This window comes from Artibeus jamaicensis, unplaced genomic scaffold (assembly GCF_021234435.1).
Source record: "Artibeus jamaicensis isolate MK-2021 breed Jamaican fruit bat unplaced genomic scaffold, CSHL_Jam_final contig_444, whole genome shotgun sequence".
Taxonomy (NCBI): domain Eukaryota; kingdom Metazoa; phylum Chordata; class Mammalia; order Chiroptera; family Phyllostomidae; genus Artibeus; species Artibeus jamaicensis.
The window spans coordinates 6,239,393-6,267,084 of NW_026521831.1; the positions used below are offsets into that span (position 1 = coordinate 6,239,393).

Sequence of the window (27,692 nt, forward strand, 5' to 3'; positions counted from 1 at the left end):
TGACCTCCCAGCTCTCACCCCTGACACCCACATCCTCCCAGGGTTGGCCAGAGGTCACAGCTGTGTGAGCCTGTGTGAAAGGCTCAGGGGTTGAGCAACAAGGAAATAATGAAGCACATGGCTGGGGTGATGAGCAGAGACCTCACCTCCCGAACCACAGAGACTGCACCCAAGTGGCTTTGCAAATCGGCAGCAGCCATCATCATTTGCTAGCTCCTGTCGGGTCACGTGCATTCAGCCTGTCCCTCTACACCAGGCCCTCACCGGCTCCGGCCAGGGCAGACTTGGGAGCTGGACCCATTTCTGAGTCTGAGTCCACCAGAGGCCCACCTGGGCTGCTCCCCATTGCACCAGCTTGCTAGGGCTGAGGAGGGTCAGGGGTTGGGTGGCCGGACATGCCGCCTGGCTATGGTTGGGGGCGATTGCAGGGAGGGCCTCCTGGCCTGTTTCCACCTGCTGAGAGCCCAGCTCAGGTGCCAAGCCAGGCGGCTTCCCCAGGGCTGCAGGCCCCCTTGAGCTGTGCTCCTGTCTGTGAGCAGAGTCCCTCGGATGAGCGAGCTCCTTGGGGCACGTGTGAGCAGCTTCCGCCACGCCCAAGGCCGCTGGGCTGGGTGTGGGCTGGTGGACAGTGAGGTCACCAGGGGAGACCTGGACTCCCTGCCGGGCTCTGTGCTGGCCTTCGTGCCCCACGTGCCTGGAGGGCAGAGAATGAGCCAGGGAGCAGAGAGAGGGAGGGACACAAGGCAGGGCTTGGTGCGTGACAGATCCCGCAAGCCGAGTTAAGGATGTAGAGCTTTTTTTAAAAAAAAGATTTTATTTATTTTTATAGAGAAAAGAAGGCAGGGAGAGAGAGAGAGAGGGAGGGAAACATCGATGTGAGAGGCACATTGATCGTTGCCTCCCGTATGGGCCCCCGCTGGGAACCAGGCCGGCAACCCAGGCACATGCCCTGACTGGGAATTGAACCGGCAACCTTTCGCTTTAGGGAATGATGCCACCCACTGAGCCACACGGGTCAGAGCGGGATGTGGAACTTCATCTCCAGAGGAGTGGGACACTGGTAAAGGGTTTCCTGTTCGAGGGCGCCATAGTCACTCTCGCTGTCGCCTTCCTCCTCATCACTGTCATCATCACCATCACGGTCACCACCATCGTCATCGCCATCACGACAGCTCACACACGCTGGATGCCAGCTGTGCCAGGCACTGTACCGAACACTTTCACACACTGATTCTGTTGGCAGTTCCTTGAGGTAGGTGCCATGATCACCCCCATTTCACTGATGTGAGTGTGGACCCAGGGAGGACGCGTGAGATACCTGAGACCACAGAGCAATAAGCGGCCGAGCCAGAACCGGGACTGGGATCCGTTCTGGTCTCCAGCTCGGTCTGTCCGATAACGAAGCCTGAGCCCTGAACACCGACTGCTGAAAGCCTCTCTGCCACGGGTTTGCCCTTTGACGGCGTCATTGGCCGAAGAGCAGGGACCAAGCATGGGGAGGCAGTGGTGGCTAACATCAAAGGTGGGGGGACGTGGAGGAAGGAGGTGACTCAGGGCACAGGTGAAATCTAAGAGCTGCCGATCGATCCATTAGGTGGAAGACATGAAGGGGTGGGTGCATTCTTCGATGAGCCCCCGCTTTCTGGCATGGATGGACCAATGTGCAGATGGGCAGTGCCATTTCTGTAGACACAGAATGCAAGTTTTGTTTAATGAATGAGCGAATGGATGAATATATGGGTAATGGAGGGGACCCCGAGTGAATAAATAGCGAGTTCCCCGTCACTAGGAGTATGTAAGTAGTGGTTAGACAACTGTCTTAATCTGGACCTTGTAGAGGACACTGCTGACTTGGCAGAGAGGTCAAATGAAAAGCACGCCATAAACATATATTACGTGTGTGAGTGAATGATGGAATCACCACCATTGGATGATTCTGGGGCCTCACGGGGCCTCACGGGGCCTCCCAGGCACCTGGTGGGAGCTTGGCGATGAGTTGCCAGTGGAGGAGTGTAGGATGGGGGAAGTGTTCAAGTCCTATTTAATTTTCTTCACCTTCTACTTGAGTCTCTTTCAGAGTGTGCGTTGTAATACGTGTTAATAAGTATACATAGGTGGTCTATGTCTGTAAAATTCTTTTACTCGGAAGGACACGCAACCGCAGAGGCCCAGACACCACTGAGCCTCAGGGCAGAGCCGTGAAGTAGGTTCGGCAGAAATGAGTGGAAGCCCCAGGCCTGCAGCGTCCCGAGGAGGCGCGGGGCTCTGGGAGCCGTCACCAAAGGAAGAGCCGCACAGACACCCTCCTTCATGCTGCTGCTCAGCAAGGACGTGGTTTGCACTGGCTGCCGGTCTCCCAACGTCTGTGCCGTGCATGTGCCGTGCGTCTGCCGTACACGCGGCAGCTCTCTGGGGCGCTCCCGGGGCAGGGATTCTTCACTGAGGTGCCAGCACCACCCCCAGGCAGCTCCTCTCCTGCAGAATGACCACCGCTCCTTAGACCACGTGTGGTCTCAGGGACCATTGGGAGCCCAGGGCCCTGAGGCGGCCCTGCTCCCAGGAGACCCTCAGACCAATGCACGCCCACCAATGAGTGTGGGCCGCACATTGCAAAGCGCCTTTTCCCTTCTGCTTCCAACGCGTGCGTGGTTTAGCTCCCTTCTAACACTGTATGGTCCCTCCTTCCTATTCCCCGTTTTCTTTTTCCAGCTACAGGTACACGTGATTATTGGGCAGAGGGCTGGAGGGGGCTGGGGTTGGGGGGGCTTGAATGGGGAGGGAATATTTGGGAGCCTTCTTGCTTTAAAATCTGAAGCTGAATTGGTCAGGATTTGTGGGCTTTTTGCTGCCCAGGCCTCCTGGTCCTCCAGCTTCTACCCCCCAGGACCCCGTTCTGTGTAACACCTCACATCTACACAGCACCACTGGTTTTTCAAAGTACGACCATGCCAGTCCCCTTCTTTAAGCCTTACAGCCTCACGTGACAGAGGAGAAAACCGAGGCAGGGACAAGGTGGCGTGCGGCTAGCTGTCGGAGGACCTGGGGCGTCAGGCACCTCACCCCTCTGCCCTACATAGTGCCCAGAATTGGCTCCACCATGCTGCAGGACAGACTTCCTGGGTACGAGTGCTCAGCTGTGGCGACTCCAGCTTGCAAGCTCCTCCAAGACAGAGCCTGCGCTTTCTCTTTCTGGCCTTTGACCTCAGTGCTCAATGCTGTGTATACAGCAGGTGCTAGATTAGTGCTTATTGGGTCCTTCTTGGGCATAGATACCCTTGTCTGTGGGAGTGACAGAATCCTGACCTCCTGGTTCTTACCAGGGACTCTCAGAGGTTCACCTTCATTCACCTGAGACATCATTCTCCAAAGTCCTGGCCCAGCGGGTTAAAGAGACCCAAGGCAAAACTCAGCCAGGCACCGTGCGCGCACTCGGCACCGCACCAAAGCCGGGGGTGGTTCTCCTGGAGTTCTGAGCTGTCATGCTGGGGCAGGCGGGGGGTTAGGGGACACCATGTGGGAGGAAAGCTTGGGCACTCCTGTCCCTGTTCTCAGGTTCCGTCCACTCCTGGGAAGAAGCAGACTGGCCCAGGTGTGGCAGCAAATAAGAATAATGCTGTCATGCCGACGGAGCCCTTGCCTCTTCGAGAGGTCACCCCATCCACACATCTGTGCTCAGGGCAACCCGGGCGGGGAAGGAATCGTGCTCCTGGGTTTACCACAGACGCCGACCCATTGCCCACCGTCACACGAGGTGTGACCTCTGTTCCCAATTAGTCACATCCTGTGGAGCAACTGTCTACAAACCCTCACACACACCCACAGTGGCCCGGTCACCTCTGCTCACTGGCTGTTGCCCACCCACACCGGCAGTTTGTGGATCTGCCGATCCACCGAGATGGAGGTCCGCATGGTGCCCATGGAGCTCTCGGTCATGACGGGCTGTGCCGTGAAGCCCTCTGTCCGGCAGAGGCGCTGGTACACCTCCCGGGACTTCTTGCGGAAGTGCTTGCCCACGATGGCGTACACCAGCGGGTTGAGGCAGCTGTTGCTGTAGGCCACATAAGAGGCGATCTGGGTGAAGACGTCGACCACGTGCTCCTCCCAGCAGCTGGAGAGGACGCCCAGGCGCAGCAGCGTGTCCAGGAAGGTGCTGATCTGGAAGGGCAGCCAGCAGACCACGAACAGCAGCAGCACGGCCAGGACCAGCACCGTGGCCTTCCTCTCCGTCTGGATCTCCTTGAACTTCTGCATCTCGTTGTTGCGAAGCACCTGCATGATCTGCACCGTGCAGAAGGTGATGACGCTCAGGGGCAGCAGGAAGCCCACGACGTTCAAGAGCATGTTGGTGAACACCTCCCAGGTGCGCGACGGGTAGATGATGACGCAGGCGGTGACGTTGTAGCCCTCGTCTCTGTAGTCCTTCATGGTCCGGAAGGCCAGCATGGGCGAACTCAGGAGCAGCGCACACGCCCAGATCACCAGGCTGTAGAGTTTGGCCCAGCGCACGCCACGCATCCGGCCCATGGACATGGTTTTCACCAGGGCCAGGTACCGGTCTATGCTCACCAGCATCAGGAAGCAGATGCTGCTGTACAGGTTCATGTAGGCCATGGTGTTCACCACGCGGCAGAGGGCCTCCCCAAAGAGCCAGTCAAAGTTGTTGGCAATGGTAATGGCCCAGAAGGGCAGCCCACAGGCCAAGATCAGGTCGGCCACAGCCAGGTTGCCCAGGTAGATCTCTGCCACGGTGCATCTGTTCTTGTGCAGGCAGAAGACGCTGAGGACAAAGATGTTCTCGATCGCCGCCAGCACGAACAGGACCCAGAGGAAGGGGGCCTGGATGGTGTTGAGCCAGCCCCACCAATCGGAGTAGACACAGCCACTGCTCTCAACATGGGTCCCGTTGAGAGCAGGCTGAAGGACTTCCGAGGTGATGTTGAGCATTTCGGCGCTGAAAGAAAGTGGAAAGGGGACCGTTACACCTCGAGGTCTTAGAGGAAGGAAAGACAACTGGTGTGGAAGGAGAGAGGCACTCGGAGAACAGCTTCCAGGAGGTGAGGTCGGCGGGGGGAACCTAGGGCCCTTTCTATGGCCGCTGCACTCAGAGAGGCAGCTCAGGTTCATCTGACTCCCTGGGCTGCGGGGAGGCATCTCTGTTCTTTGGGACTAAAGGGACAGCCCCTGCTCCTCAGCTCTCGGCTCCACTGGGATGTTTCCCTGGCCAGCACCCACCGCCAGCACCCACTGCCAGGGCTAACAATCATGAGTCCTTGAAGCTTCCAGGAAGGGACGATGGGTGGCACACATTCCTTCCTTATCGTGTGGGCCCTTCCAGAAGGAGCTGGCATCCTTTTAGCCTCTCCTGGCCTGGCCATAGGTGAGCGGGATTAATTTATGAGAACGGGAAAATGATATCATGCCAGACAGGGAGATTCCGCTCGGCTCTGAGACCATGGCCCATCTGCCCAGGCCTTTCTCCTGCTGGCAGAGGGCAGCGCCGTACTGTTGTACCCTCTCTGGGCAACCGTTCATAGTGATCAGAGGTTACGGAATACAGAGGGAGGGCAGGGGTTCAGGAGCCAGACCATCGCTCTAGGTTCAAATCCTGGCTCATCTATTAGCTGTGTGACCTTGGGTAAGTTAATTAACCTTTCCGAACCTCAACGACCTACCTTGTAACACAGGAATAATAAAACCTACCACGCTGGGTTGCACTGGGGAGCTAAGCTAGTTATCTCGTTTGTGAAACTGTTGAAACAGCCAGTGCCAGCGCCACTGTTTGCAGGGTCCCGTCTGAACTGATGATTTCACCTCCACCACGGTGGCTCCTGTCTCACTCTGAGGTGAGACTCAGCCCACAGGGCAGCCTGCTGCCCAGAAGCATTGCTGTCGAGCCTGATTCACTTCCACTTTCAGGGAAACTCTGGGTTTGCTTAAACCACAGTGGGTTCCAGACCCAGTTGTGCGGTTTGGCAAATCGTTTGACCTTTCCGAGCTTCCATTCTATTTTCTTTGTTTTGCACGGCTGTTGCGAGATTCGAATGGAAGAGCGGGCATGAAGACATTGAAAAGCTGAAAACAGCCCAGAGGGCCAGACTAGTAGCCATTTCCCTGGTGCCCCTGGGGTGGGGGAGGGCAGGTGGAGGTAGAGGGGCTTTTCCTGGGCTGTGGTTGTTGCGCAGGCTCAGCAGGAGGAATTGAGCAACAGATCCTGGGAAGAGCTTGCTGTTTGCCCCTGGGATTTCCCAGGAAAAGCCCCTGTGGTTCCTGGAGCAGCTGCCCAGCTGTGAGGGGCCGGACCAGAGACTTGTGGTTGAACATTTGTCAGTGCATTTATCCTTCCAACCAGTCGGGTGTCCTCTGTGCCAAGCCCCACCCTGGCTGTAGGGACCCAGGGGGGAATACCAGTGTCCCCAGTCCTGCCCGTCACCCTGTGATGAGGGACAGGACGAGGGGCTGGGGGACGGGGGAAGGTGGGAAGTGCCTCTGGAGCTGGGTCTGGAAGGATGAGGAGCCAAGGACAGAGGACAGGCCAGCAGAGGCGCACCAGCCGGGAGGCCACAGACGTGCTTTGGAGGGCGGACTAGATGTTTGAGGCGGGAAGGGGCCAGAGATGGAGCTGACAATGGGAATAAGACAGCCGTCACTGGGGGCTAAGGAAGCGAGGTGCCGCCCCCGAGGGCTTCAAGAAGCAAGGGGTGGGACAGAAAACGCGCTCTGGAAAGAGCCTTCTGGCGGCTTCAATGTGCTCAACATGTGTGGTGACGCCTCCCTTCCGAGAATGGAGTCTAATTCCTCTTTCCCTGAACTTGGTGACTTGCTTCCCGGCCAGGGTGGCAGAGGCAGGGACAGTGCGAGACATTGGAGATGAGGTCACAGAATGCAGTGCAGGGTCCTGCTCGGACTCTTGGGCCGCTCACTCTGGGGACGCCGGGCACCACGTTGTGAGGACACTCACAGCCTTGTGGCTCCAGCTGAGGCCCGAGACGTCACAGGGCAGGGACAAGCTGTCCCCCCACCCAGCCCTTGGTTCCTGACCTGCGCAAACTGGCAGGTTTGGCGAGGCCGCCCCTGACGGTCCCCGTGGCTCAGCCCTGGGCCCAGTTTCCGTAGCCACAGACACCTCCTGTGTCCTCGGCGCTGCAGGCCCGGGCTGGTCTCTCAGGGTCAGGCTCCCTAGAGACTGGAGCCTCACCAACAGTCCCTCGCCAACAGGGGGCGCCTGGCCCAGAGCTGGCTCTGAGATGCCCTGGGAGGGCCCGAAGGTGGCCCGAGGAGGGTGTGACTGGGAGTTAGCTGCAGGCCTGAGCTCTGTGGCCCCAGCTGAGGCCATCTGGTGATTTTCCTTGTAGGCCACACCTGCCACGGGACCCAGAGGCCAGGCTGAGCCCCTCTCCCCTGTGTCTTGGCAACACTGCCCCCACTCGGGGCTGACCCTCCCTTTTTCCTATTTCTCCTCAGGATACGATCCCCCACATTCTCTCTTTAGAGTGTCCAGCCTCCCACAAGACATCAGCCACGTTCTGAGGTCAACCTGTCTCCATGGTGACCTGGCACATCTCTCTGGGTGTTGGCCTCAGAGTTGCACTGCCTTCATGTCCAAGGTCATCCAGGATAGGGCACCTGTGACCGCCAGTAATGTGTCCTCTCCCTGCAGCCCCTTCCCCAAAGCCCACAGAGCTGCCTCTGCCCCACGGGCCTACGGGGGTTTGAACACTGGCTGAGCCAGGCCTCGAGAGGTATCGTCTTCGGATTTAACACTGCCGCGGCCTCGACTGTTGTCCGGGAGATGAGGGTCCCCTCCCCCGCGCATCCTCCGGGTTGGGGGCCCGCCTCCACCAGCAAAAGTCAGTGCAGGACTCTCTCCGACTCACCCAAAGGAGACCGTGGTGGGCACCAGCTCTTCATAAACAGACAGGAATGTCGGTCTCTTCCAGACAGACAACATTTGGACGCGGAGTGGCTGTGAGTGGGGCCTCACCTGTGCTGGAAGAGGAAAGATGGTTAGAAGGCAGCCTGGGACCCCTAAACACGTCCTCCCCACCAGGCAAGGCCGGTGGAGTCCTTCGCTCCAGAGCTCTGCCCTGTGCCAGGGACTCAATGCTGAGGACCGGCCCGGCGTCTGCCTGCCAGGAGCTCCGGGTTCAGCGGGGAAGCCAGACATTACTCAGACAGTCAGGGAATGACTGACAACTGGTATCAGTGAAATAAGATGAAGAGTCCCGTGACAGCGCATAGCATGGGGTCCTGGTACAGCCCGGGGCAGGGGACTTGTGGGTGTTCATTATGAGACCCGAGGGTGAGTGGGAGCAGACTGGGCAAAGGAGGGCAGTGGAGAGGAAGACGCCTGGGTGGAAGGAGCTGCAGGAGCAAGGGCCCTGAGGCAGGGAGAAGCTGGAGGCAAGTGTGTGTCAGGCTCTGGTGTCTGCTGGGGGAGCCAGGATTGTGGTGGGTGGGGAGACGGAGGGGAGCAGAGTGGAAGTAGGGAGGCCTGTTAGCAGGTGCTGCACATTAGTCAAGGCACAGGATGACAGAGCCCGAGTGTTAGTCCAGGCACAGGATGATGGAGCCCAAGTGTTAGTCCAGGCACAGGATGACGGAGCCCCAGTGTTAGTCTAGGCACAGGGTGATGGAGCCCCAGTGTTAGTCTAGGCACAGGGTGATGGAGCCCAAGGGGCATGCATCCCAGAGGTGTTCAGAGCCTAAAACTGCATGCCTGGGGCAAGGCCGAAATGGAGGGGCTGGGATGAGTGGGAGGACATGCCCAGGTCACCCCACCCCTCTCCCCTCCCATGAAGGGAGTGCTGCCCTCTCCCGTGAAGGAAAGAAGGGGGAGGGCTGACTAGGAGAAACAGGATCTCGTGCTGAGGCTTGACTCTGTTAAGTCCGAGGTGCTTTGGTGACTTGCAGGTGTCGGTGTGAGTAGCCATGGGGCCCAGCATGGGCATGCAGCTCGGTGGAGGAGGGGCCTGGGCTTCAGAACAGGCTGGCTGTGAGGTGAGGGAGAGGAACTAGAGACAGGACCTCTCGGAGCTTACAGCCTAATGAGGGGGACAGGACGGATGAGCCTCTGCAGCCACTGTGGTTACTGCTGCTGTGCACTCTCAGGTCTGAGCTGGGCCCTCGCCTGCGTACCAGGTCCAGTCCCAGGTCCAGTCCCAGGTCCTGCGGGGCGTTCAGGGACCAAGTCTGTCTCTGCTCCGCCTCACGTTTCCCGCACCCCCACCAGGGAGGTCAGAGGAGATGAGAAGCGAGGAGGTGTGGTGACTTGTCCCAGAGTCGCTGCCAGCACACCTGGCGGTGGGGCTTCACCCGCTTCTGCTGCCAGACCTGGAGCTCTCTCCAGGACCCCACGGGCCCTCTTGCTCCTGGCTGGGGTGGCGTGAAAACCCAGGTGCATGGGTGTGTGGGTACACGGGTGGAGTCCTGATTTGCCTGCCCCTGCCTCCCGCTACCCCTCAGCTGGGGGCGTCTGTAAACACAACGCTGGGCTTCCAAGCCCGCCTGTCCTCACTCAGCTGTGGGAGGTGGCGATAAGGCCATGGAAACATGCTCGGGAAGCTTGAACACGCGAGGAAAAGAAAAGCCCCAGTTGGTAGGCAGGAAACGAAGGGAACCTGTTCCATGAATCGAAGGTTTATGGAAGCCCTCAGACAGAGCCGAGGCCAAAATGTGCAACCTGCCGGGGAAGCGATGAGCCACAAAGCTCTTCTGCTCCTTCAAGGAGGGGGGCTCCAGGGGAGGGAAGGAAGCCCTGCCTTCCCCCTGAAAGAAAATTCGACGGGGGTCATGTGCTCCAATGAGGCGTTTCTCAGCAACAATTACTGAGTGTTTTCTGGGTGCTGAGATTCAGTGGCAAAGAGAGGAGACAAGCTTTCTCAGCCAGTGACAGCTGTCCAGGTACTTCAGGGCCTCCAAGCTCGGTCACCTGGCCAGGAGCCCAGTGTTTCCTGCCTGGGTCTACCTGGCTGGGTGTCCCCAGATCTGGCTGAATCAGCCCGGCAGGACCTTAATTGCTTGCCAAAGGCTGTAAACATTGCTCCCACCAGCAAAACAAAGCCGAGGGCTTTCAGCTCTCCAGATGTCCGGAGACCAGGGGGTTGAAGTTCTGGAGAAGTGGGAGTCCGGGGTTATTCTAGTTGTTTCTCTGTTCCTGCTCTGGAGACCTGCTGTGCGCTGGGGCAGGACCTTGCCTCACTCCAGGTCACTCGCCCTGCAGTCCCCCTTCAGGGCCACCACAGGTGGGCTCTCTGCCATCTGGTACCCCATGGGGTTTTGCTAGTGGGGCCTCCAGCAGGAGGCTGAGGGAGGGGGAGAGAGGGAGGAGGGGATTCTGCCACTCAGCTCCCTCCCTCCGAGCCCCCAGGGCTGGCCGGCTGTCCTCTTGCTAGCTCAGGCCCCAAGTGGGGAGGGAGGGGAGGGGGGACCGGGGGCAGACTTTGCTCTGCCCTGCAAACAGAACCCCCATTACCATTCTCTTCGTATGACCCAGTTTGGATGTGCCCCCTGTTTCCTTCTGGGACCCTGATGAGAATACCCCGGGCTTATAAAATCAGATGTCAGAGAATTATTCGAAGGACTTCGCGGGAGCAGGCACATTGGCCCAGGGGTGGCGGTAGTGGCCAGGAGCGCACCCCTGTGTGTGTGGTCTTGAGTCTGTCCCTTCCGTTCCTCTGGGCGCCTGGTTTTCCTCATCCACCAGCCAGGGCCACAGACCCCTGTCCCCCCAAGACTCTGATCTTCACACTGGGGTGGGGACGGGAGGAGGAGACTCTGAGCTGGTGTTTTCCCCCTTTTCCAAACCTCTGCTTTGGAAGGGACATCCAGGGTTCTGATTCACTCGTACACTATCTCCCTCGGAATTCTGTCCAAGAAGACTTTCTTTTAAAATACATCCTTTCATTGACTCATATAAACATTGGGTCTCGGAGCTGTCAGGAGAAAATTCCCCTTCAGCCTGGGAGGGAGTTTGTCCTGGTTTCCAAAGAATCTGTGACTGAGGGGCTGGGAGGCCATGGCCACCACAGAACATGCAGCAGCCCCTTCTCGAGGGCAGAGCTTTGCCTCGTCTGCGGCACCCGGCGCTGGAGCCCGTCCAGCCCAGCGCTTGGTGGCTGTTTGGGGGAAGTGGGGCGCTGAGCACTGGATGGTAAGTGTACCCCCGTGTGGTTGCTCCTTTGGTGACACTGCTGAGCTGTGTGGGGTGGCTCACGTGTCCCCAACACCCTGTTGGTATTTGTCATTTCCAGGCAATGAGAGCAGGCCCCTGTCTGGGCTGGACCCCAGGTCCAGCCAGACTTCATCGCTTTGTTTATAGTCAATGCTAAATAGAAGAGTCCATTGCATTCGTTTCTTGCAGATGTTTTTTAAATGACAAATGATGCTCATTTTCCACTTACGTCGGGGTGCGATGTTATAGCTCAAACCTCTGTCAGGACTGGAGAAACAGTTGTGGAGCTGACACGGAGATAGCAGTGACTGCACCTGTGGAAGGGCAGAGTGTGGGAAATGTGGCCCTCAGACCCCCAGCTGGCCCACAGGCAGCAGCCAGACCGGGGAGTGGGACCCCCTCCGTCCAGCTCCTAGGAAGGCCGCCCCCGCCTCTGCCGGCCGCTGTGAGGCACAGATGGTCAGCCTGAATCAAACGCATCAAGCACGTGGTGACCGTGTCCCAGCACAGGCGCTGTTCTTCCAGCCCCACCCAGGACGACCCGCCCACTTCGGCCACACCTGGGGTGTGAGGTTCAGGGGGAGTCCCTTCCACCTGGCCTGGCCACCCACTCACACACTCAGCTGAGGTTTTCGGGCAGCATCTCCCCGGCCGGGCAGAGAGAAGGGTGTGCCCCTGCGAACACCCAGTCCTATTCCCGGGCCCAGGGCGGGCGTGGCCCTTGTGCAGTGCGCAGCCCCGTCACCCAGGGACATGTGTGGCTGGGTGAGTGTGTCCATCTGCCCCGCTGTATTCAGGCTCCTCAGAGGGGCACCCTGCCGCATTTGTCTGTCCACCCTCCGGCGGCGTTGCGCACCCCAGCCTCTCGGACCACCCAGCAAGCCGGAGTCAAGGCCAGAGCCAGAAAGCACCGAGGTCTCCTGAATCATAGCCCGACCCTTTCCCAGCATCTCCCCAGAGTAAATGTTTCCCTCTGTGATCTGATCAGCATGGGCTTGAGTCAGGACACTCTTTACAGATGGTCGCAAAGGCCGACGGCAGGCCACCGCAAACACCGGGGTGGGGGGAGGGACGGGGTCTCTGCACTGCGTCAGCCTCGACCGCACGGAGAAGTGCGGCCCTTGGCCTGCCATTTCCAAGGGCCCTTCCCCTCCTCCCTAAAGAAAGACCGGAGCTGTCTGGGGGCGAGGAGGGTGTTCTGGGAAGGGAAGCTCCGTTCCAGGAACTCCCGGTGAGCGGTGAGTCAGAGGATCCCGTTCACCCCCAGACGCGCGTGGGGGCCCTGCCAGCCTTTGGACTCTTGACAAGCCTGGAATGTTTTGGAAACATTACATGGGGAGTGGGGGAGCCCTGAAGAGCTGAGTCCCTCACCGGCACTGCTTCCCCCCTCTCCCGCTGGGGTCAGAGAGCAGCCTCCCTGACTCCCCCCGCCTGCCTGCCCGCCCTCAGGTACCCCGAGGCTCCTGTCGTCTTTATCCTGTTCAGCACGTTTTGCTTCTTGTCAGGGCTTTGGGTTTTGTCGTTTTAATAAATGAGCAATTTTAGTTGACATCCTGACTCTACTCTTTCCCCTTAAAGAAAAAGCAACATCTCGCCTTTTGTTTTCGAAGGTAACGTAACTACAGTAAAGAACGTGGAGAAATGCTAACCTCTCCCAGTGCTGACGTTAAACACAGCCGCTTTCCAAACACACCAGCCAGCCTTTCTGCTCCTGCAGTTTCATGTGGGCTGACACGGCGCGTTCCGTGTCATTTCGTGGTTGTCATATGGCATCTTTATGAACGGTGCTGTGTGTGTGTGCTGTTCACGAAGCCATCCCTTTACTCCAGTCCCTCCGTATGGAGCACCTTCCCGCAGTGGGCCCGCCACGCTGCCCAGTGCCCCTCCCCCCATTGTCTACATCCCACCGCCCCTGCCTTGGCCGGGGCTCTGCCCTCTGCCCAAGGGGCCCTTCCCCACTCCTGCCGCTGAAATTGAGACCAGCTCAATGATGAGCCTTTCCAGGGGGCCTCCCCTAGGGGCCCCACAACAGGGACAGCCGGCGGTTTTCACACACCAGCTGGGCTGGGCTGCACCCTCCCACCCGCTCATCTAACATGGAACCAGCTGCTGCTGCGGAGGCATTTTGTAGATGTGATTCAAGTTCATAGTCAGTTGCTGTAAGTGAGGCAGCGCAGCCTCAGTTGTCCAGGTGGGCCTGGTGCAGTCAGCCAACAGTTCTTGAGAGCAGAGCCCTGGTTTCCCGGAAGAATTGTGTCCGTTCACACTGGAGGGCTCTGGCCTGCCCCTCCTGAATGGCCTTTCTGACAGAGTTCAGATTTCGGACTTGCCGAGCCAGCCCTACCATCACCTTCCTCCTCGTACACACACCTCTTACCACGCAGCTCCTGCTGGGCTTTTTTCTCCCGTGGAACTGCTGCAGGCAACGGAGGCCTTCCCCTCCTGTCCCCCTCCTCCTCCTCATCATCATTTATTTAGGGCACATCTATTAGAGTTGCTTGTGTTGCTCCTTCCTTTCCCTGTCGAGTGCCTGACACCTAGTAGGTGCTCAATAAATGATTGTTGACTGACTGGTAGAGGGCAGGGTAAGCCTTATCTCTCTTTTTGTCCCCAGCAGACACATCGGAGGGGTGGAGGCAAAGGGAAATGGGAGGATGTGCTCTGGGTGCGGCAGCTGTTACACCGTCCAGCCCGCACCGCGTGGCTGATGCATGTCGTTCCCATGTTGCAGGTAAGAGGGCGGAGGCTTAGCAAATGAAGCCGACGTGCTTCAAGCTCACACGGTTAGCCAGACGCAGGGCCAGGATTCAAATGCACACCTGCCCAGGCCCAAACTCCAGGCCATTTCTTTCGCACCGGACCACCTTCTGCCCAGGGAAGGGCAGCCCCACAGAATAGTTGAGGGATTGGGTGGGTTTGCAGGCCTGGCTGTCCCAGGCCTGAAGGGGGCGCTGTGACTTCATCCCTCCAGGGAAGAAGCTCAGTGCAGACTAGGGCTCAGCTGGCCGAGTGGGAGCGGTGGGGGGATGCCCACGGGGCTGGGAAGCGGGGAGCCCCTGGGCCTTGGTCACTGGGCGCTTTGGTGATGCGGGTTTCCTGGGCTGGAGACCTCAGTCTCCCAGTCTCAGCAGCCACCCTCAGTTTGGGGGTTGGGCCGAGTTTGGCAGGCAGCCCGCGGTGGAACATTCACAGTGTGAGAGTGTGAGTGTGTGTGTTCATGTGTGACTGTGGGAGAGCAGGGGCTGACTGCCCAGAGACGTCCCCCAGGGGTCAGGGCCACAGAGACCCGCTGTCTCATGACTGAGACCTGACCAGGTGGGAACCCGAGCTCCAGCACCGACGGGCATAGCGTCGGCCAGGAGGATGACCCCACAGGGCCTCGGTCTCTGCACCTGTCACGTGGGGATGCTGCCACACCCCCACAGCCCCGCACCCCGGGGGGCGCTGTGAGGCCTCACGGTAACAACTGCGACCCGCTTTGAATCCTCCCTGCAGGTCGGCTCTCCGGCCTCTCTGCTCGATGTCGGGTTTCTGCACACGAGTTAATTGGAGGAAAGAGCTCGGCTTTAAAAGAACATGTTTAACCTACCCCTGCTGTCTCTTTTCCAGGGGGGGAAACTGAGGCCCAGAGAGGTGATGAGATGTCTCTATAGCCCCACAGTGAGTAAATGCCAGTCTGCAAGAAGAGAGAGGCCTTGCCTGTCCCCTGTGGGAGGAGATGTCTAGAAGTCTGGCCCAGGTCACAGGTGACTGGGCGTGTGGAGACTCTCGTGGGTCTGGAGTTGCTGGGGACAGAGCTCAAGGGCTGTCTTAATCGAAGTGGGGGATTCTTGTACCAGGCCCACCCCCAAACCATTCCTGGGTTAACCCGACAGGATCCCGGTGTGGCAGCGTGGGAGAGGCTTTTGAACACCGTTGTGTCAGAAGTTACACAAGTGGGCACATCGTGGAGGTCCAGATTCTATGGGCATTCTCCCTGTACACATGGCCGGTTAGTGGCAGAGCTCAAACTTGAACCTAGCAGGTCCTGGTGTACCCAGGCCTCCTATTTCTTAGCGTTGCATAGCCGTCCCCATCCCGTGCGGGAGACAGAGCTGTCTGCCTGCCAATATCGTCTGACTGTTGACATGGTCGAAACCCAGACCCCAGGGCCCGGCCCATGCCAGGGCGCAGTGGGGCATTCGCTAGCCCCTCCAGAGCAGCTGCCTCGGACAGATTAGAAAGATGTCCTCTCCCCACTCCTCCATATGTTCCAGGGTTTCGGTCCTGAGCATATGAATAATTTATAACAGGAAGGAATAGAAATTCTTGCAAGAGAGCAAAAGCCAAAACCACGGGTCCAGAGGGAGTGTGTTTTCCAGAAGACAGATGGCTCCGGACGCTCAGGCTTGGGGGGCGCCTGCCACAGGCACTCCAGCTCCTTGGAGGTTCTGGTGGCCGGTGGGGGGGCTGGGGGGCCTGGGGGGCACTGGCCCTGATGGGGTGGGAGGAGAGGGCAGCTGGCCAGGGGCCTCCGCCAAGCTGGCTGTTGGCCCAGCTCCTTTGCCAGATGCAAGTGTGTGCTATGACCTTTGTCACCAGCCTGGTTGACAAAACAGGGGGAGGAAGACACAATAAACGGAGACTCTGAGCCAGCTGCAGAGAAAAACAATCCTCGGGCACAAAAATATTTGGGATCTTAATCTTAAGATTAAGATTCCTTAGAAGGTGCTCTAACCTCTGAAGGGACCTCCACCACCGCCCGTTCACCTGTGGGAGTGGTTTTCCTGTCTGTCCATCTATCCGTCTGTCCATCCAACAAATTCATGTTCTCTGTTGCCATGCTCAGTATGAGCACAGGAAGGAGACACCCATGGTGGGCAGGGCCAAAAGAATCAGGACATCAAGCCACATCCTTATGCCATCGTACAAGACACATCTCAAATGTCACCACCTCTGAGAAGCCTTCCCTGACCTCTCAGCCAGCAGAGATCCCTCCCTTGTCTAAAACTCTACAGCAAAGGGGTGGAAGGAGTACTTTCCGGGTATCAGGGCCCTGGGCTCCGGTCCTGCGTCCATCACTGGGTACCTGGCGTGGCTTTGAATACACGCCTTGACACTTTTGGACCCTCATTTCCTCCTTGGGAGAAGGAGCAGCCTTAATAGCTGATTCTGCAGACTTTGCACAACCATGTTGCTTAAGAGAAAATAAGCTGCCACGGTAAAGCAGTGAACTCCCCATTCTGAGAAGCATCCAAGCAGAGGCAATGGGATTGGCATACTGTGTTTTCAGGGGCTCTTCCCCTCCCTCACTGGCATCCAAAGACGCTTAAGGAGATGGGTGTGATGAGTCAGCCTTAGCTCTAGTCCTCCTTCCCTGGGAGCGGCGCGGCTGGGAATCTCCCTGCCTCCCTGCCCTGCTCCCTGAGGCTCCGAGAATCCCAGGTCCTGGCCCCTCCTTGTCAGGCCTGCCCAAGTCAAAGCCACAGTCAAGTCAAAGCAGCCATGTGACCGCTGCCCTCTGCCCAATACCGCTGCGGAAGGGGGAGCCTGTTGGGATCCAGGGAGCAGACCTTCCAAATTCCAGAGCTCTGGTTCTGCCAAAGCTACACCTTCTCTAGGAAGGAAGCATGTTTCTCAGCGTGGATCTACAGAGGAATGGGCCTGGCCTCTCCCAGACTGGAGAAGCAGGCAGGGCGGGAAAGTTGGCCCCGAGTCCCCAGCCCAGGTGTTCATACCGCGTCTGGGCTCCGGAGCCGGCCAAGCTGGACCTGTCTTGATTTGTCTAGCTGGGTGACAGGGACCCGGCAACTTCACCTCTTAGTGACACGGGGTAACCCTCTCTGTGAGGAAAGGGGAGCTGCCAGGGAAAAGAGGTGGAGAGAAGGGGAGGAGGAGGGCGGGAGAGGATTCCAGAGAGGGTGAAGCGACTGTCCTGGGCTGTCTACGAGGTCAGAAAGTGATACATGTGAGGCCACAGGCTCACAAATGGGGACCTGTGTGATCACCCCAAAGCCACCAGACTGACAAAAGAACCAGGAAAGAGCCAAGGTGACTGTGGTCAATTGTCCAAGGCAGACCCTGCTGGAAAGGCCCGAAGTTTGGGGCTGAGGAAGGGCTCAGGGCCCCTCCTCCACCCCAGTCGAGGGGTTACCTTCCCAGAGCCTGGGGGGCTCCTCCTCACCTCCGAGGTCTGCCCCTCCTTGCAGGGGCTCCCGGAGAGGTGGCCTACCTGCCCAAAGGTGGTCTGAGGCAAGGGCTGTGGGGAGGGCAGGGAAGTGACAGGCAGGCCTGGCTCGCCCCCCCCCCACTCCTGGCTTCTCTCTGAAACTCTGCTTCCTGCCCTGCAAGCCCTGGAGAGTCACACATGCCTCCTGGGGTGACCGTGAGGATGGGAGGACTCGGTGCTTTCCGGTGCCTGGCCCACGGGCTGGCCGGAACCTGCGGCCACTCACGGCAGCTGCCCTCCGTCTTGCTATTGTCGGTGTCATTGTAGTCATTATTAGTACGCTGCCCTGGGCCACGGACGCAGCATGTGCCTTTGAGCAGGTGGCTTTCCCGCTGTCTAGGGAAAGGGGCCTCAGTTTCCTCATCTGTAGGGAAAGGAGGGAGGGAGGTGGCCACACAGATGATTTGGGAATGTCCCTCCAGCTAAGACAGCCCAGGACTGGCAGCTTTCTGAAGCTGGCTGTCCAGTGGCAGGGTGGGCCTCACTGTCACAGTCCCTGGTGCTCACACGTGCACACACACACAGACACATATGTCCACTATGTGTCGGGGATTCGCAGACCCAGTCTCCCCCCCTCGATCCCCACACAGCGCTGTAAGAGGGTACCCTGCGTGTGACCCCATGCGGTTCAGGGGGAAAAGTAAAGTTCAGACAGGTCCCTAACCCCTCGGGCCCAGCCAGCTGTGAAGGGCAGTGCAGGGGTCGGGCTCAGCCTGCCCTGATGGTGCCCACCCCCCAGGCCACCTTCTCTGAGTGGGGTGCCAGGGGAGAGAGGCTGGCGAACGGGAGAGCGTGCCGACCTCAGTTACAGAGCCCTCCCAGGAACTGCGCTTGCAGCCCTGCTGGCACAGGGCGTTTGGGCCTGGCAGGGGCTCTGAGGCCTTCGCACACCCCACCTGGGGCTGCAGGGCCCCCAGGGATCTCCGGGTTGGTGTTTCTGGTCCTAAAGCAGGTGGAACGCTCCCACTTCCTGAGCCAGGATAGAAGATAATTCCTGACAGGCACGAGCTTGCCTAGTCTCCTTGCATTTCACAGTTAGGGGACCACGGACAAAAGCCTCCACGGTGCCCTGCTCAGCCCACTGTGACTCAGCACCGGGTGGAGGCCCTCCCAGACTGCTCCCGCCCCGTGCCCTTGCTCTGCAGCCCGGTGCAGGACTCGCAAGCCACAGCATCTGTGCCCACTGCCAGGTCCCTTCCCCTCTCCGAGCCTCAGTTTCCTTATCAGTGAAAGGGGAGAGGTGATCTGTAGACACTCGGTCCACATTAGAGATTATTACCATCAGTGAAAACCTGTGGCTGCTGAGATGCCAGCTCCCACCTCCAACCTCAACCCACGGTCGAGACAACAGAATGACAATGTGGTTTGCAAGTGTGTCTGGGCCTGGCGCGGACTGAGAGCGGGCAAGAGAGTGGCCGTCAGATGTCCTCTCTGAACAGGGTCAGGCAGGGGAGGGCGGAGGGGCTCCCCAAACTGTCTCCAGAAATTTCTATTTTTTTGGATAATTTGATGAAGGAAACCAAGCAGCTAAAAAATGCCATTTTCTTTTTCTTGGCATTTATGAAAACAGTTAACAGGACAGGAAAGTACAGAGAACTATTTATCATATTTTAGACAAGGGGAATAAGAAAAGCAGAATGTTTAGGACTAAGGAACTGCTTAAATCTGTGGAAAGTGATGCTCCAAAGAATTTGCCAAAAGAGAGAACACTTCTGTTATCTTGTCAAGCGGGAAAAAGCTGGGCACTGAATTGTATGTAGAACGCGGTAGAGAAAATTCTGAAAGGCAAAATACCAAGTTCTTACTCTTGGAACCCAGGCAGCATTTGAGTCTTCTTCCCTGTCTGTAGGAGTCTCCAATTTTTGTATGGAGAACACACATGACTTTTGGGATGAAAACATTGAAATAAGCCAAGTATTTTCTTTAATTTTTTTTTAAATAGGGAATGAATTATGGCTCAGCTTATGTAAGAAAGATCATTAGCCAACTCCTGCTCCAAGAAAGAACTTGCTTACATTAAAAACTAGTAAATAATTACACAACCATGTTTTCATCTCAAAGGAAATGTTCAAATATTTACAAACTGTTTCTTCAATGATTTTTCCTTTTCTCGGCCCCCTGGTCCCGAGCAGGTGGGTGTAGTAAGCTTCTAACCCCCCGGGAGAAAGCGGCCAGGCCAGTGGCCGCAGAGGGGAACCACAGGAAGGCGGGCTTTCCTGCTGGGTGGCAGAAGCCCCTCACCGTCACGGGCCGAACTGAACTGGGTGTCCCAAGGAAACAAAGGAACAGGACAGAAGCAGATGGTCTATGGGTGATTTTTTTTCAGGTTGGTTACAGAGAGGGCACGTTTGTGCCCTGCCACCTGGGAGCACGGGGCTGCTGTCTCCGCTCACGAGGGACCCCTCCGTGTCTCACCTGGCTCCCCCCAAGTCGGCAGGGGCCCCTCTGTTGGGGTCTGGTATATTTGCTGGTGCAGAAAACCTGCAGCCAGCTGGTGCTTCTGCCTTTGTAGGTTGCCTCCCCTCCCACCCTGCCTGGCCAGCTCCGGCATGGGAGGCAAACCTGTGGCGTGACCAAAGAATGAGGGTGACGGCGTGCATTGGCGGCAAGCGTTTGGGCCCCAGCTCTGCCATTTATTAACCACGTGGCTTTAAGTGAGTGGCACCTCTCTGAGCCTGGGTCCCCCCACCTGTAGGACAAAGAGCACTATCTCTCATGTGCTGGTGGTGGCCAGGACCCAGTAAAGTCCCCCCTGGCCCTCGGGTCTCGCTGGTCCTCGCTCCCTTCCCTGCCTCTGGAATGACGATTGTCTCCACTGTCCCCAAATCCACAAATGGTTCTGGGCAGTGACTGCCCCAGGGCCCCCAGCTCCTCAGCCACAGCCGCCACAGTCTGAACACTCTCGGAGGAAGTTCCCCAGGTTGGTGGCGAGGCCCTTCCCGTGCCTGCTGTTTGTCCTCACAGGAAATCGAGTGCCCACTGCCGGGGCACGCAAGGCCTCCCTGTCAGGCTGTTAGGGCCATTAAGTACCTCCGGCCCCAGCCCAGCCCCAGCCCCCTCCTGCTGCCTCCCCAGCAGCAAGACTGGTCTCCACACCGGCCTGAGCACCCCTCGTGAGTTCCCGTTACACCTTCCCCCATCCAGGTGGGCACGGGGGCCTCTTGGGAAGACCCAGACAAGAGCAGGCCCCGCCCCCGCTCGGCCTCTGATTAGCTGTCTCCTTGGCTCTTAGGCAGGGACACCGCCCTGGCTCACAGGTTGATCAGAGGCACACTTGTGACTGTTTTGGGTGGCGCAGAAGCCCAGGGGTGGAGCTGGGATACACTTCTGCGTGGCCCTGGGCATCTACCCCACTGCCTTCCTTTCCCCCATTGGACACACCCTCGTTTTCCCTGGGACCAGGACCCTCTGGAGGAAGAACTTGACACCTGACCACATGGACAACAATTCTGACATTCTAGACATGTCACAAGCTGGTTGTGGTGACATGCAGGCAGCAGAGAGGCTGTGTGTGTGTGTGTGTGTGTGTAAAGCGTGCGTGTGAGAGTCAGGGCTCTCCAGAGGGACAGGACCAATAGGATGTGTGCACGCAGGTTCGGAGCTGGGGGCTGGGGACGGACCGGTGGGTGAGCTGAGGCCCTGGCCTTCCAGGGGCTCACGGGCTGGCAGGAGAGACAGTCACACCGATGACCACAGGGCAGCATGACCAGTCTGTCACTGAGGGCCCACGGCCACGGTGTGGGCACCAAGGAGGGACCTCAGCCCGTTGGACAGGGGCATAAAAGACTTCCTAAAAGATTTCATCTTAAAGGATGAGCAGGAATGAAGTAGGTGAAGAAGCTGGAGGAGAGTGAGGAAAAGCACCGTAGGCATGGGAACAGCATGAACGAAGGCCAGAGGCACCAGAGGGCACGGCATGCGTAGTGTGCTGGGTCATTCAGTTTGCCCTGTTTCATGCCAGCTTTTCCTTTCTTTTTTCAGAAGAGCCAGGCCCTCCAACAAGGTTTCAGGAACACTGTTGGGTGTTCCACTTTAGGAGTGGGAGCTGTCCCATCTTTAAGGCAGTATAACCACTGGCCCATTTTATAGTTTGACTACCCTGCCCACGCTATGGGGAGGGGCCTGCCTTCCTTTCCCTTACTCAGGTTTTCCTTCCAATGAGCACGGGGGAGTGGGTGTGTGCTAGGGACGTGGGAGCCCCCTACCCAGTCCTTGCCCTCACATAGTCACTCTAACAAGTTCATTCTGCCTCAGTGGCCCTTCCTTGGCCCATACCACTCAAAGTCTGCAGATGTGAAGCAGGGCCTCAAGTTCAGACACCCACAGGCCCCATCCAGGGCGCAGGCTGGAGGTGAGGGCAGAGACTAGGGCTCTGTGGGCACCTGGAGGACCAAGTCCTCACCTAAAGGGGGGCGTGTGACCAGGTGGAGCGTTCAAGTTCAGCATGGCCGGAGCTGCCTGCATTTCTAGAGAAGCTAGGAGCCTGAATTTCTACCTGAAGTGTTTTGGTTTTTAAATATTGACTCTTTTTTAAAAATACCAGTGGCTAAATAGGTAGCACATCTGTGAGCGTGTTGATCCGTGGGCTGTGACTGAGACTCTGTGTGCAGGTAGAGGTGGAGACAGGAGAGCCCCAGGCACCGGCCGTGACCTGGGTGGGCGTGTTAGCTCTGTGCACCCCTGCCTTTATGTGGGTGAGGCTTCTCCTGCTCAGCAACACAGGAGCCTAAGGAATGAGGGCCCAGAGGAAAGGAGACCTTTCTGGGGCTGAGGAAAGCCCTCAGGCAGGCGGCTCCTTCCCCGACAGGGGGCCCGAGAAAAGGCTGGGATGCAGGAGCCCAGCTGTGGCCACCCACGTGCCTGACCACCAAGTCCAGTCATCACCCACGGCTGTGACCAGCATCTCTCAGTAGTTCTCTGCACACCGTACATAGCTTCCTGCAACTCCCTTCTCCTCCCTGCTCATCAGAGAGCCCGCTCTTGGTTTTTCCTTAGGTGGACTTCTGATTTTAATGTTTTTTCCTAATGTATCACTTTGTTTTGTTATCTTGGTTTTTGTTCTTTTGTGTACTGCTTTTGTGCATTATTTGGCTTATTAAACTGAACACTTCGTTGATTCACTGGCCACCTGTACTGTGAGTGCTAGTTATGATAGATGAGTGGTATGAGTTGTCCTCTGTGCATGGCTTTGGCTGCACCCGGCAACTTGATTAGTAGCATTCGCATTGCCGGTCACAGTCTTAGTGATCTGTGATGGAAGAGTCGGGAAGAAGAGTGTTGTGGAAAATCGTCAGATGGTTTGTGATGTTCAGTTTTGATGTTCGATGTTTTCTGTGACCACGTGATGCAACCTGTAACAATTCTGCATCTTGGATTTACTGGTGTTGTTTTAGGGCCTACAACACAGCATCTCTAAATATCCCGTGGAGGTGTAATCCTTGTAGAGTACAGAGTAATACGACTTATAATAAATGTAATGTGTTTCACATACACATATATTCTTCTACTCTCCTGGAGCTTATCTTTCAATTTTTAATAAACCTGTTGAAATGTGTATCTACCCATTGGCATCAAGAACAGAAGGATAATCATTCTTCCGGGTAAGCTAAAACCTTTAGCACACTTTTCCTCCCTCCTCCTTCCCACTTTCAGATTCGGTTACAATAATGGAAAACTTTAGTTCCAAATTATTACTTAATATTTACGTCTTTTCTGTTTTACCTATCCCTTCTAAACAGTTGTAAACCTTCCTAATCTCGTTACAGCCAATTTGTTAGCCATCCCTTAGAGCTGGCCTCGCCGATCCCACTAACTTGTCCTACAGCACACCTTTCTTTTTCTGGACTTACTTGGTGGGACTGATTTCCTAAGTGGCTGGAAGGTACAATCTCTGAGGCTCCAGAAAGGCCCCAGGGTCCCCTGTCTGTGGACACACTCTAGGCACACAGGGGTGCCACACTCTGGGCTCGGCCTTTCCCCTCGGGGGACTTTGGCTGGGGGAGGAACAGGACACAATGAGACACCGCCCAGGCTCCAAGGAGCTGGTCTGGGAGCTCCTGAGGCTCCCTGTTCTCAGGGCAAGGGTGTCTGTCAGCCTGAGAGGTGGGAGGGAGCGGGCATGGACTTGGGGACCCCGAATCACTTGGCTATGGGGTCTTAGAAAGGGGGTCCTCTTTGGGGGAGTCCAGAGAGGGTGGCTTTGGGGTCCAGGGCAGAGACAGGGCCCAGGTTCCTCTCAGGTTTGCTCCCCCCAGAAAGCTCTTTGCTTCACAACGTGGACGGCAGCTCAATCTGCTTTGAAATCCCTGGAGAGGTTAGTGAGTCTCTGGGTATCCAGACCTCCAGGTCCAAGTCCCTGGGAAGGGCCCAGGCCTCTGCGTGGGGGACCAAAATGCAGGTGACTCCAGGTCACAACAGAGTTAGAAAATGACTGGTCTTTCCCCATCAGGCCACACTGCCAGGAGCGTGGCTGCTCAGGGACCCCGCAGGAAAGAGGAGGGGACGTGGCGTCATGGCTACGCATTAGCACAATAACAAACACAGAAGGCTCAGGGCTCAGCACGCCACAGTCTGTGATGCCCTGCCAGCTGTCCCGCCCAGGCTCCCCTGACCCTCAGATGCCGACCCAGAGAAGCAAGCTGACTTGCCCGAGGCCGCTCAGCTAGCTCCTGGGTTTGGGTGGGGTTCTGGGAGCCAGTCCTCTGTGCCTCACCTCACAGCATTCCACTGGCCGCAGAGCCCTGAGCGGCCCAAGGTGCTGCAGGTGGGGGTGGAAAGTTTGAGCCGACAAGGGGGTGTGCAGGGCCTCGGCCGGCACCACCCATGGATGCATTACCTAGGAACACGCGCTCGGGTGGGGGACTCCCAAGCCACCCTCACCCCACTGCAGGGCAAAGACAACACCTCTTTGGGGGCTCCTTTTCCTGGCCCCAGAGGCCGTCCATCTGCTAGGCACGTGCGTGGAGTAAGCCTGGCGGCTGCCTGCTCTGCACCTGCACCATCTGGGTTAACCCTCCCCACGGTCCCAGGAATAGGAAGGGGTGCCCCCGCCCCAGGCAGCTGAGAAAGCTGAGGCTCAGAGAGCTTCTCTGGCCAACAGCAGTCAGATTTTGAACTCAGGGCCCTTGTTCATTTCAGCCTGCTTTGTGCTGGGATAGTCTCGGGGCAGGGACTCAAGCTTCACTGGGCTGCAGAAAGCTCCAGGTCCCCCTTGGATGACAGAGCCCGAGAAACAGCTGACTGCTTGGGTTTGTTCTGAAAAGCGTGTTTTGATGAAAGAATGATGGACATCTAGCTGAGAGAGGACCAATAAAGACTAGGATTATCGGTCCCACCCAAAGAAATAGGAAGTGGATCATGGTTCATTGGGAAAGGAGTTTAGCTTCAGTCTAAAGAAGAGCTCTTTAAAGGCACCACTCTCCCGAGATGGAGGGAGCTGCCTCACCCGGTAGTGAGCTCTCCATCCCTGGAAGCATGCACACTGAGATGGATACTCAGGGCTTAGGGGATTCCTGGACCAGGTGGGCACTGCACCCGATGCACTTCAGCTATCACGTCTTAGTAAGTTCTCCTCATTTGACTCATGGCCCTGAGATTCTCCCAGTGCCTTCTGGCTTCTCAAAGCAACACAGGCCTGCTCTGTGCACCTTTGTCTGGTTTCTCAAGTAGAATTCACTTTTTGGAGTAGTTTTAGGTTCAGGGGAAAATTGAGTGACAAGTTGAGTGGCAGAGACTTCCCACATCCCTCTAACCTCCACCAGGCACGGCCTCCCCCACTACCAACATCTCGCGGAGTGGCACCTTTACTGCCTGCCATCAGTAAGCCCGCACCCACAAACCCACAGTGCACACTGGGGCTCACTCTTGGGGTGCACATGCTGTGGGTTTGGACAGCTGTAGGGTGACATGTGTCCTCCATTGTAGCTTCGTGCAGAGCAGTCCCACTGCCCTAAAGATCCCCCGGGCTCACCTACTCATCCCTCCTTCTCCCCAGCTCTGGAAACCCCTGATATTTTCCTTGTTTGCATGGTGTTGCCTTTTCCAGAATATCACAGAGTTGGAATCGTACAGTACGTAGCCTTTTCAGTCTGGCTTCTTCATGTAGTGATGACTTGGTGTGCTTTCTGGGCCTGCACTGTGACCAATGTTCATTTATCCATCCATCCAACTATTCGGTCATTCAGCAAGTACTGACCAGAGCCTGCTCTGTGGTCGGCACAGATCTCAGCGTGGGGTGGGGGTGGGGGGCCTCTACATTGGACAGACAACGTCTCTGCTTTCATTCGGAAACCAGAGCCCCCAGCGGGTCTCAGGGCACGCTCCTCTGCCCCATGCGGACCCCTCCCTGACTGTCAGGTGGCACAGGTGAGGGGGGCAGCCCTTGGCGGTGCCCTCAGATGCCCTCTGAACGTTCAGGCAGGCAGAGTCGGTGTGTTAGCGGAGACCACACGGCAGAGCTGTCTCGCCGGCTTGGTCGCACCGGCCAGCACCTCCTGAGTCTGGTCTAATCCCCAGCCTACGCAGTCTCACCACCGTGCTCATCTCCTGAACCTTCCCTGTTTGCAGATGGCAGAGCCGAGTCCCAGGGAGGTGGAGCCATTTCCCAGGACCCGGAGCAAAGGCTCTCTTAGGCTGTGTCCTCGCCCTGAGACTCGGTGTTCTCATCTCCTCCTCGAGGGGCTTGGAGCGTGCGACTGCGGGGGTTTTGTGACTCCAGGGCAGAGCTGGGCTGAGACCCTGGAATCCTGCCTGTGACGTTGCCATGGGAACCTTCTCCTGGCCATTCAACTCCCGCCCCAAGGAGAAGGAAGACAGCAAACTCCTTCCTCAAGCTTGGGGGGCTCCCGATTACAGAATGTTCCTGTCACCCCCATGTGGCAGGAGCCCAGCAGGGCACAGAGGGAGTCTCTCCAGAGAAGGATGACAGCAGTGTCCCCTGGAATCACTCAGAGAAGAAACAAGAGGTGGGGTCAGCGCAAGGGCCCCCATTGCGGCACACGTGGGCCAGAGCTCCTGCTTCGTGTGGGCTGCCAGGAGGGACAGGCAGCCGGTGACTCAGGGAGGCACATCCCAACCTGCCCAGGGGACGTGCCCACTGTCCCCCCGCCCAGACCCTCGAAATTACCTGCCCTCAGCAGTTTTAATAGCGGCTACCACTCACTGAGCACCTACTGCATACGTATGTGGCACTTCACAGGCATGAGCCCCATCTCTGTCTTTGCAACACCCTGCCAGGTCAACTTTATGGATTCAGACACGGGGGAAAACGTTGTGAAAAATGCCACTCAGGGAGTGGTGACAGAGCTGGGGTGCCCGCCCAGGGCTGGATGCAAGCCCACGCTCTTTACCCCTCTGTCTTGCACCAGGTCAGTGGGTGGGGTCCAGGAACACGAAGCCCCATCTGAGTTAAAATCACCATGTCCATGAGCATCGGCCAGCATTTACAAAGCCCTTTCTGCCTTAGCCAGATTTAACCCCTGCCACCGCAGGGAGCAGACCAGCAGGGTCTTTGCACACAGAGGAACTGAGGCTCAGAGAGGTTAAGTAACGTGTGTGAGGTCACACAGGGCTCATACGCAGTGGCAGAGTGGTGAGTGAAAAGCCAGGTTCTGGAGTCTAAACCACACCCCCGCCTCGGCCGCACCTCTCCTGGACTGAAGCTCTCCGTGCGCCCCAGGTGCCCACCCAGAGCACGAACATCAGGTCAAGTCTGTCCTACAAGGCTTACGCAAGTGCACACATGCCTGTCCGTCACCCCGATGCCCTGAGAAGACAAACCCAAAGCAGACAAGACAGTGCCTCTCGCTGGGAGCCCTTCTTGTCCCTCGTCAGGACTAGGGAAGGGAGGGAACTTTCCTCAAACTCCCCAGGACCTGAGGGCAACTTGTGTCCCAGCCCAGCAATCAGCGCCTGCAGCCCCCACCTGCCCGCCTCCCCTCTGTGCTGGGGCTGCCCGTCCGCCAGCAAAGGCGAGGCGGCGGGGCCGGCCCTCGCGGGGCACCCACCTTGTCCGGAGGGCGCTGTGGGGGCACCTCGGTCGCTCTCCGGTGCAGAGTTCAGCAGGGCTGTCTGGTGTCCCCTCCCCTCTGAGGAGGGAGTGAGCTGGAGCGGTGGCAGGAACAGCTCATCTTTCAAGGGCTGGGCTGTGATGTCATCACCCTCCTGGGCACTTCCTCCCTCCACCTCCTGCCCGGCCCCTGTGCACCGGCCCCCCTCTCTGAGCCAGGCAGGCTGCAGTTTCCAAACGCAAGACCACAGGGGCCAGCTAAGATGGCCATGGCTGCCCCGGGCTCCGTCCTCCATCTGAGCTTCGGG

The 27,692-nt window shown here is 57.6% G+C and overlaps 1 protein-coding gene across 3 annotated transcripts; it reads right to left on the minus strand.

Annotated features, from left to right (window-relative positions):
• Nucleotides 1-825: 825 nt before the first annotated feature.
• Nucleotides 826-27,692, minus strand: BDKRB2 (bradykinin receptor B2). 3 transcript variants are annotated; one of them, XM_037130369.2, is made up of 5 exons: nt 27,383-27,692; nt 11,400-11,484; nt 7,875-7,986; nt 3,835-4,951; nt 826-1,683 (listed from the first exon to the last, which is right to left on the minus strand). In XM_037130369.2, the coding sequence occupies exons 3-4, from the start codon at nt 7,946-7,948 to the stop codon at nt 3,841-3,843; spliced, it is 1,185 nt and encodes a 394-aa protein (XP_036986264.2). In that variant the 5' UTR covers nt 7,949-7,986; nt 11,400-11,484; nt 27,383-27,692; the 3' UTR covers nt 826-1,683; nt 3,835-3,840. The 3 variants fall into 3 exon arrangements, with proteins under 3 accessions (XP_036986264.2, XP_036986263.2, XP_036986261.2); XM_037130368.2 differs by lacking the exon at nt 826-1,683 and having other exon boundaries at nt 2,372-4,951; nt 7,875-7,981; nt 27,383-27,690; XM_037130366.2 differs by lacking the exon at nt 826-1,683 and having other exon boundaries at nt 2,372-4,951; nt 27,383-27,690.

What these genes read in the sequence shown, in the direction of transcription:
- BDKRB2 (XM_037130369.2), bottom strand. Translation starts at nt 7,948, where the DNA reads ATGTTGTCTGTCTGGAAGAGACCGACATTCCTGTCTGTTTATGAAGAG. An exon ending in CCCACCACGGTCTCCTTTGG is followed by an intron (nt 4,952 to 7,874) that starts GTGAGTCGGAGA and finishes ACTTTCTTTCAG; the next exon opens with CGCCGAAATGCTCAACATCA.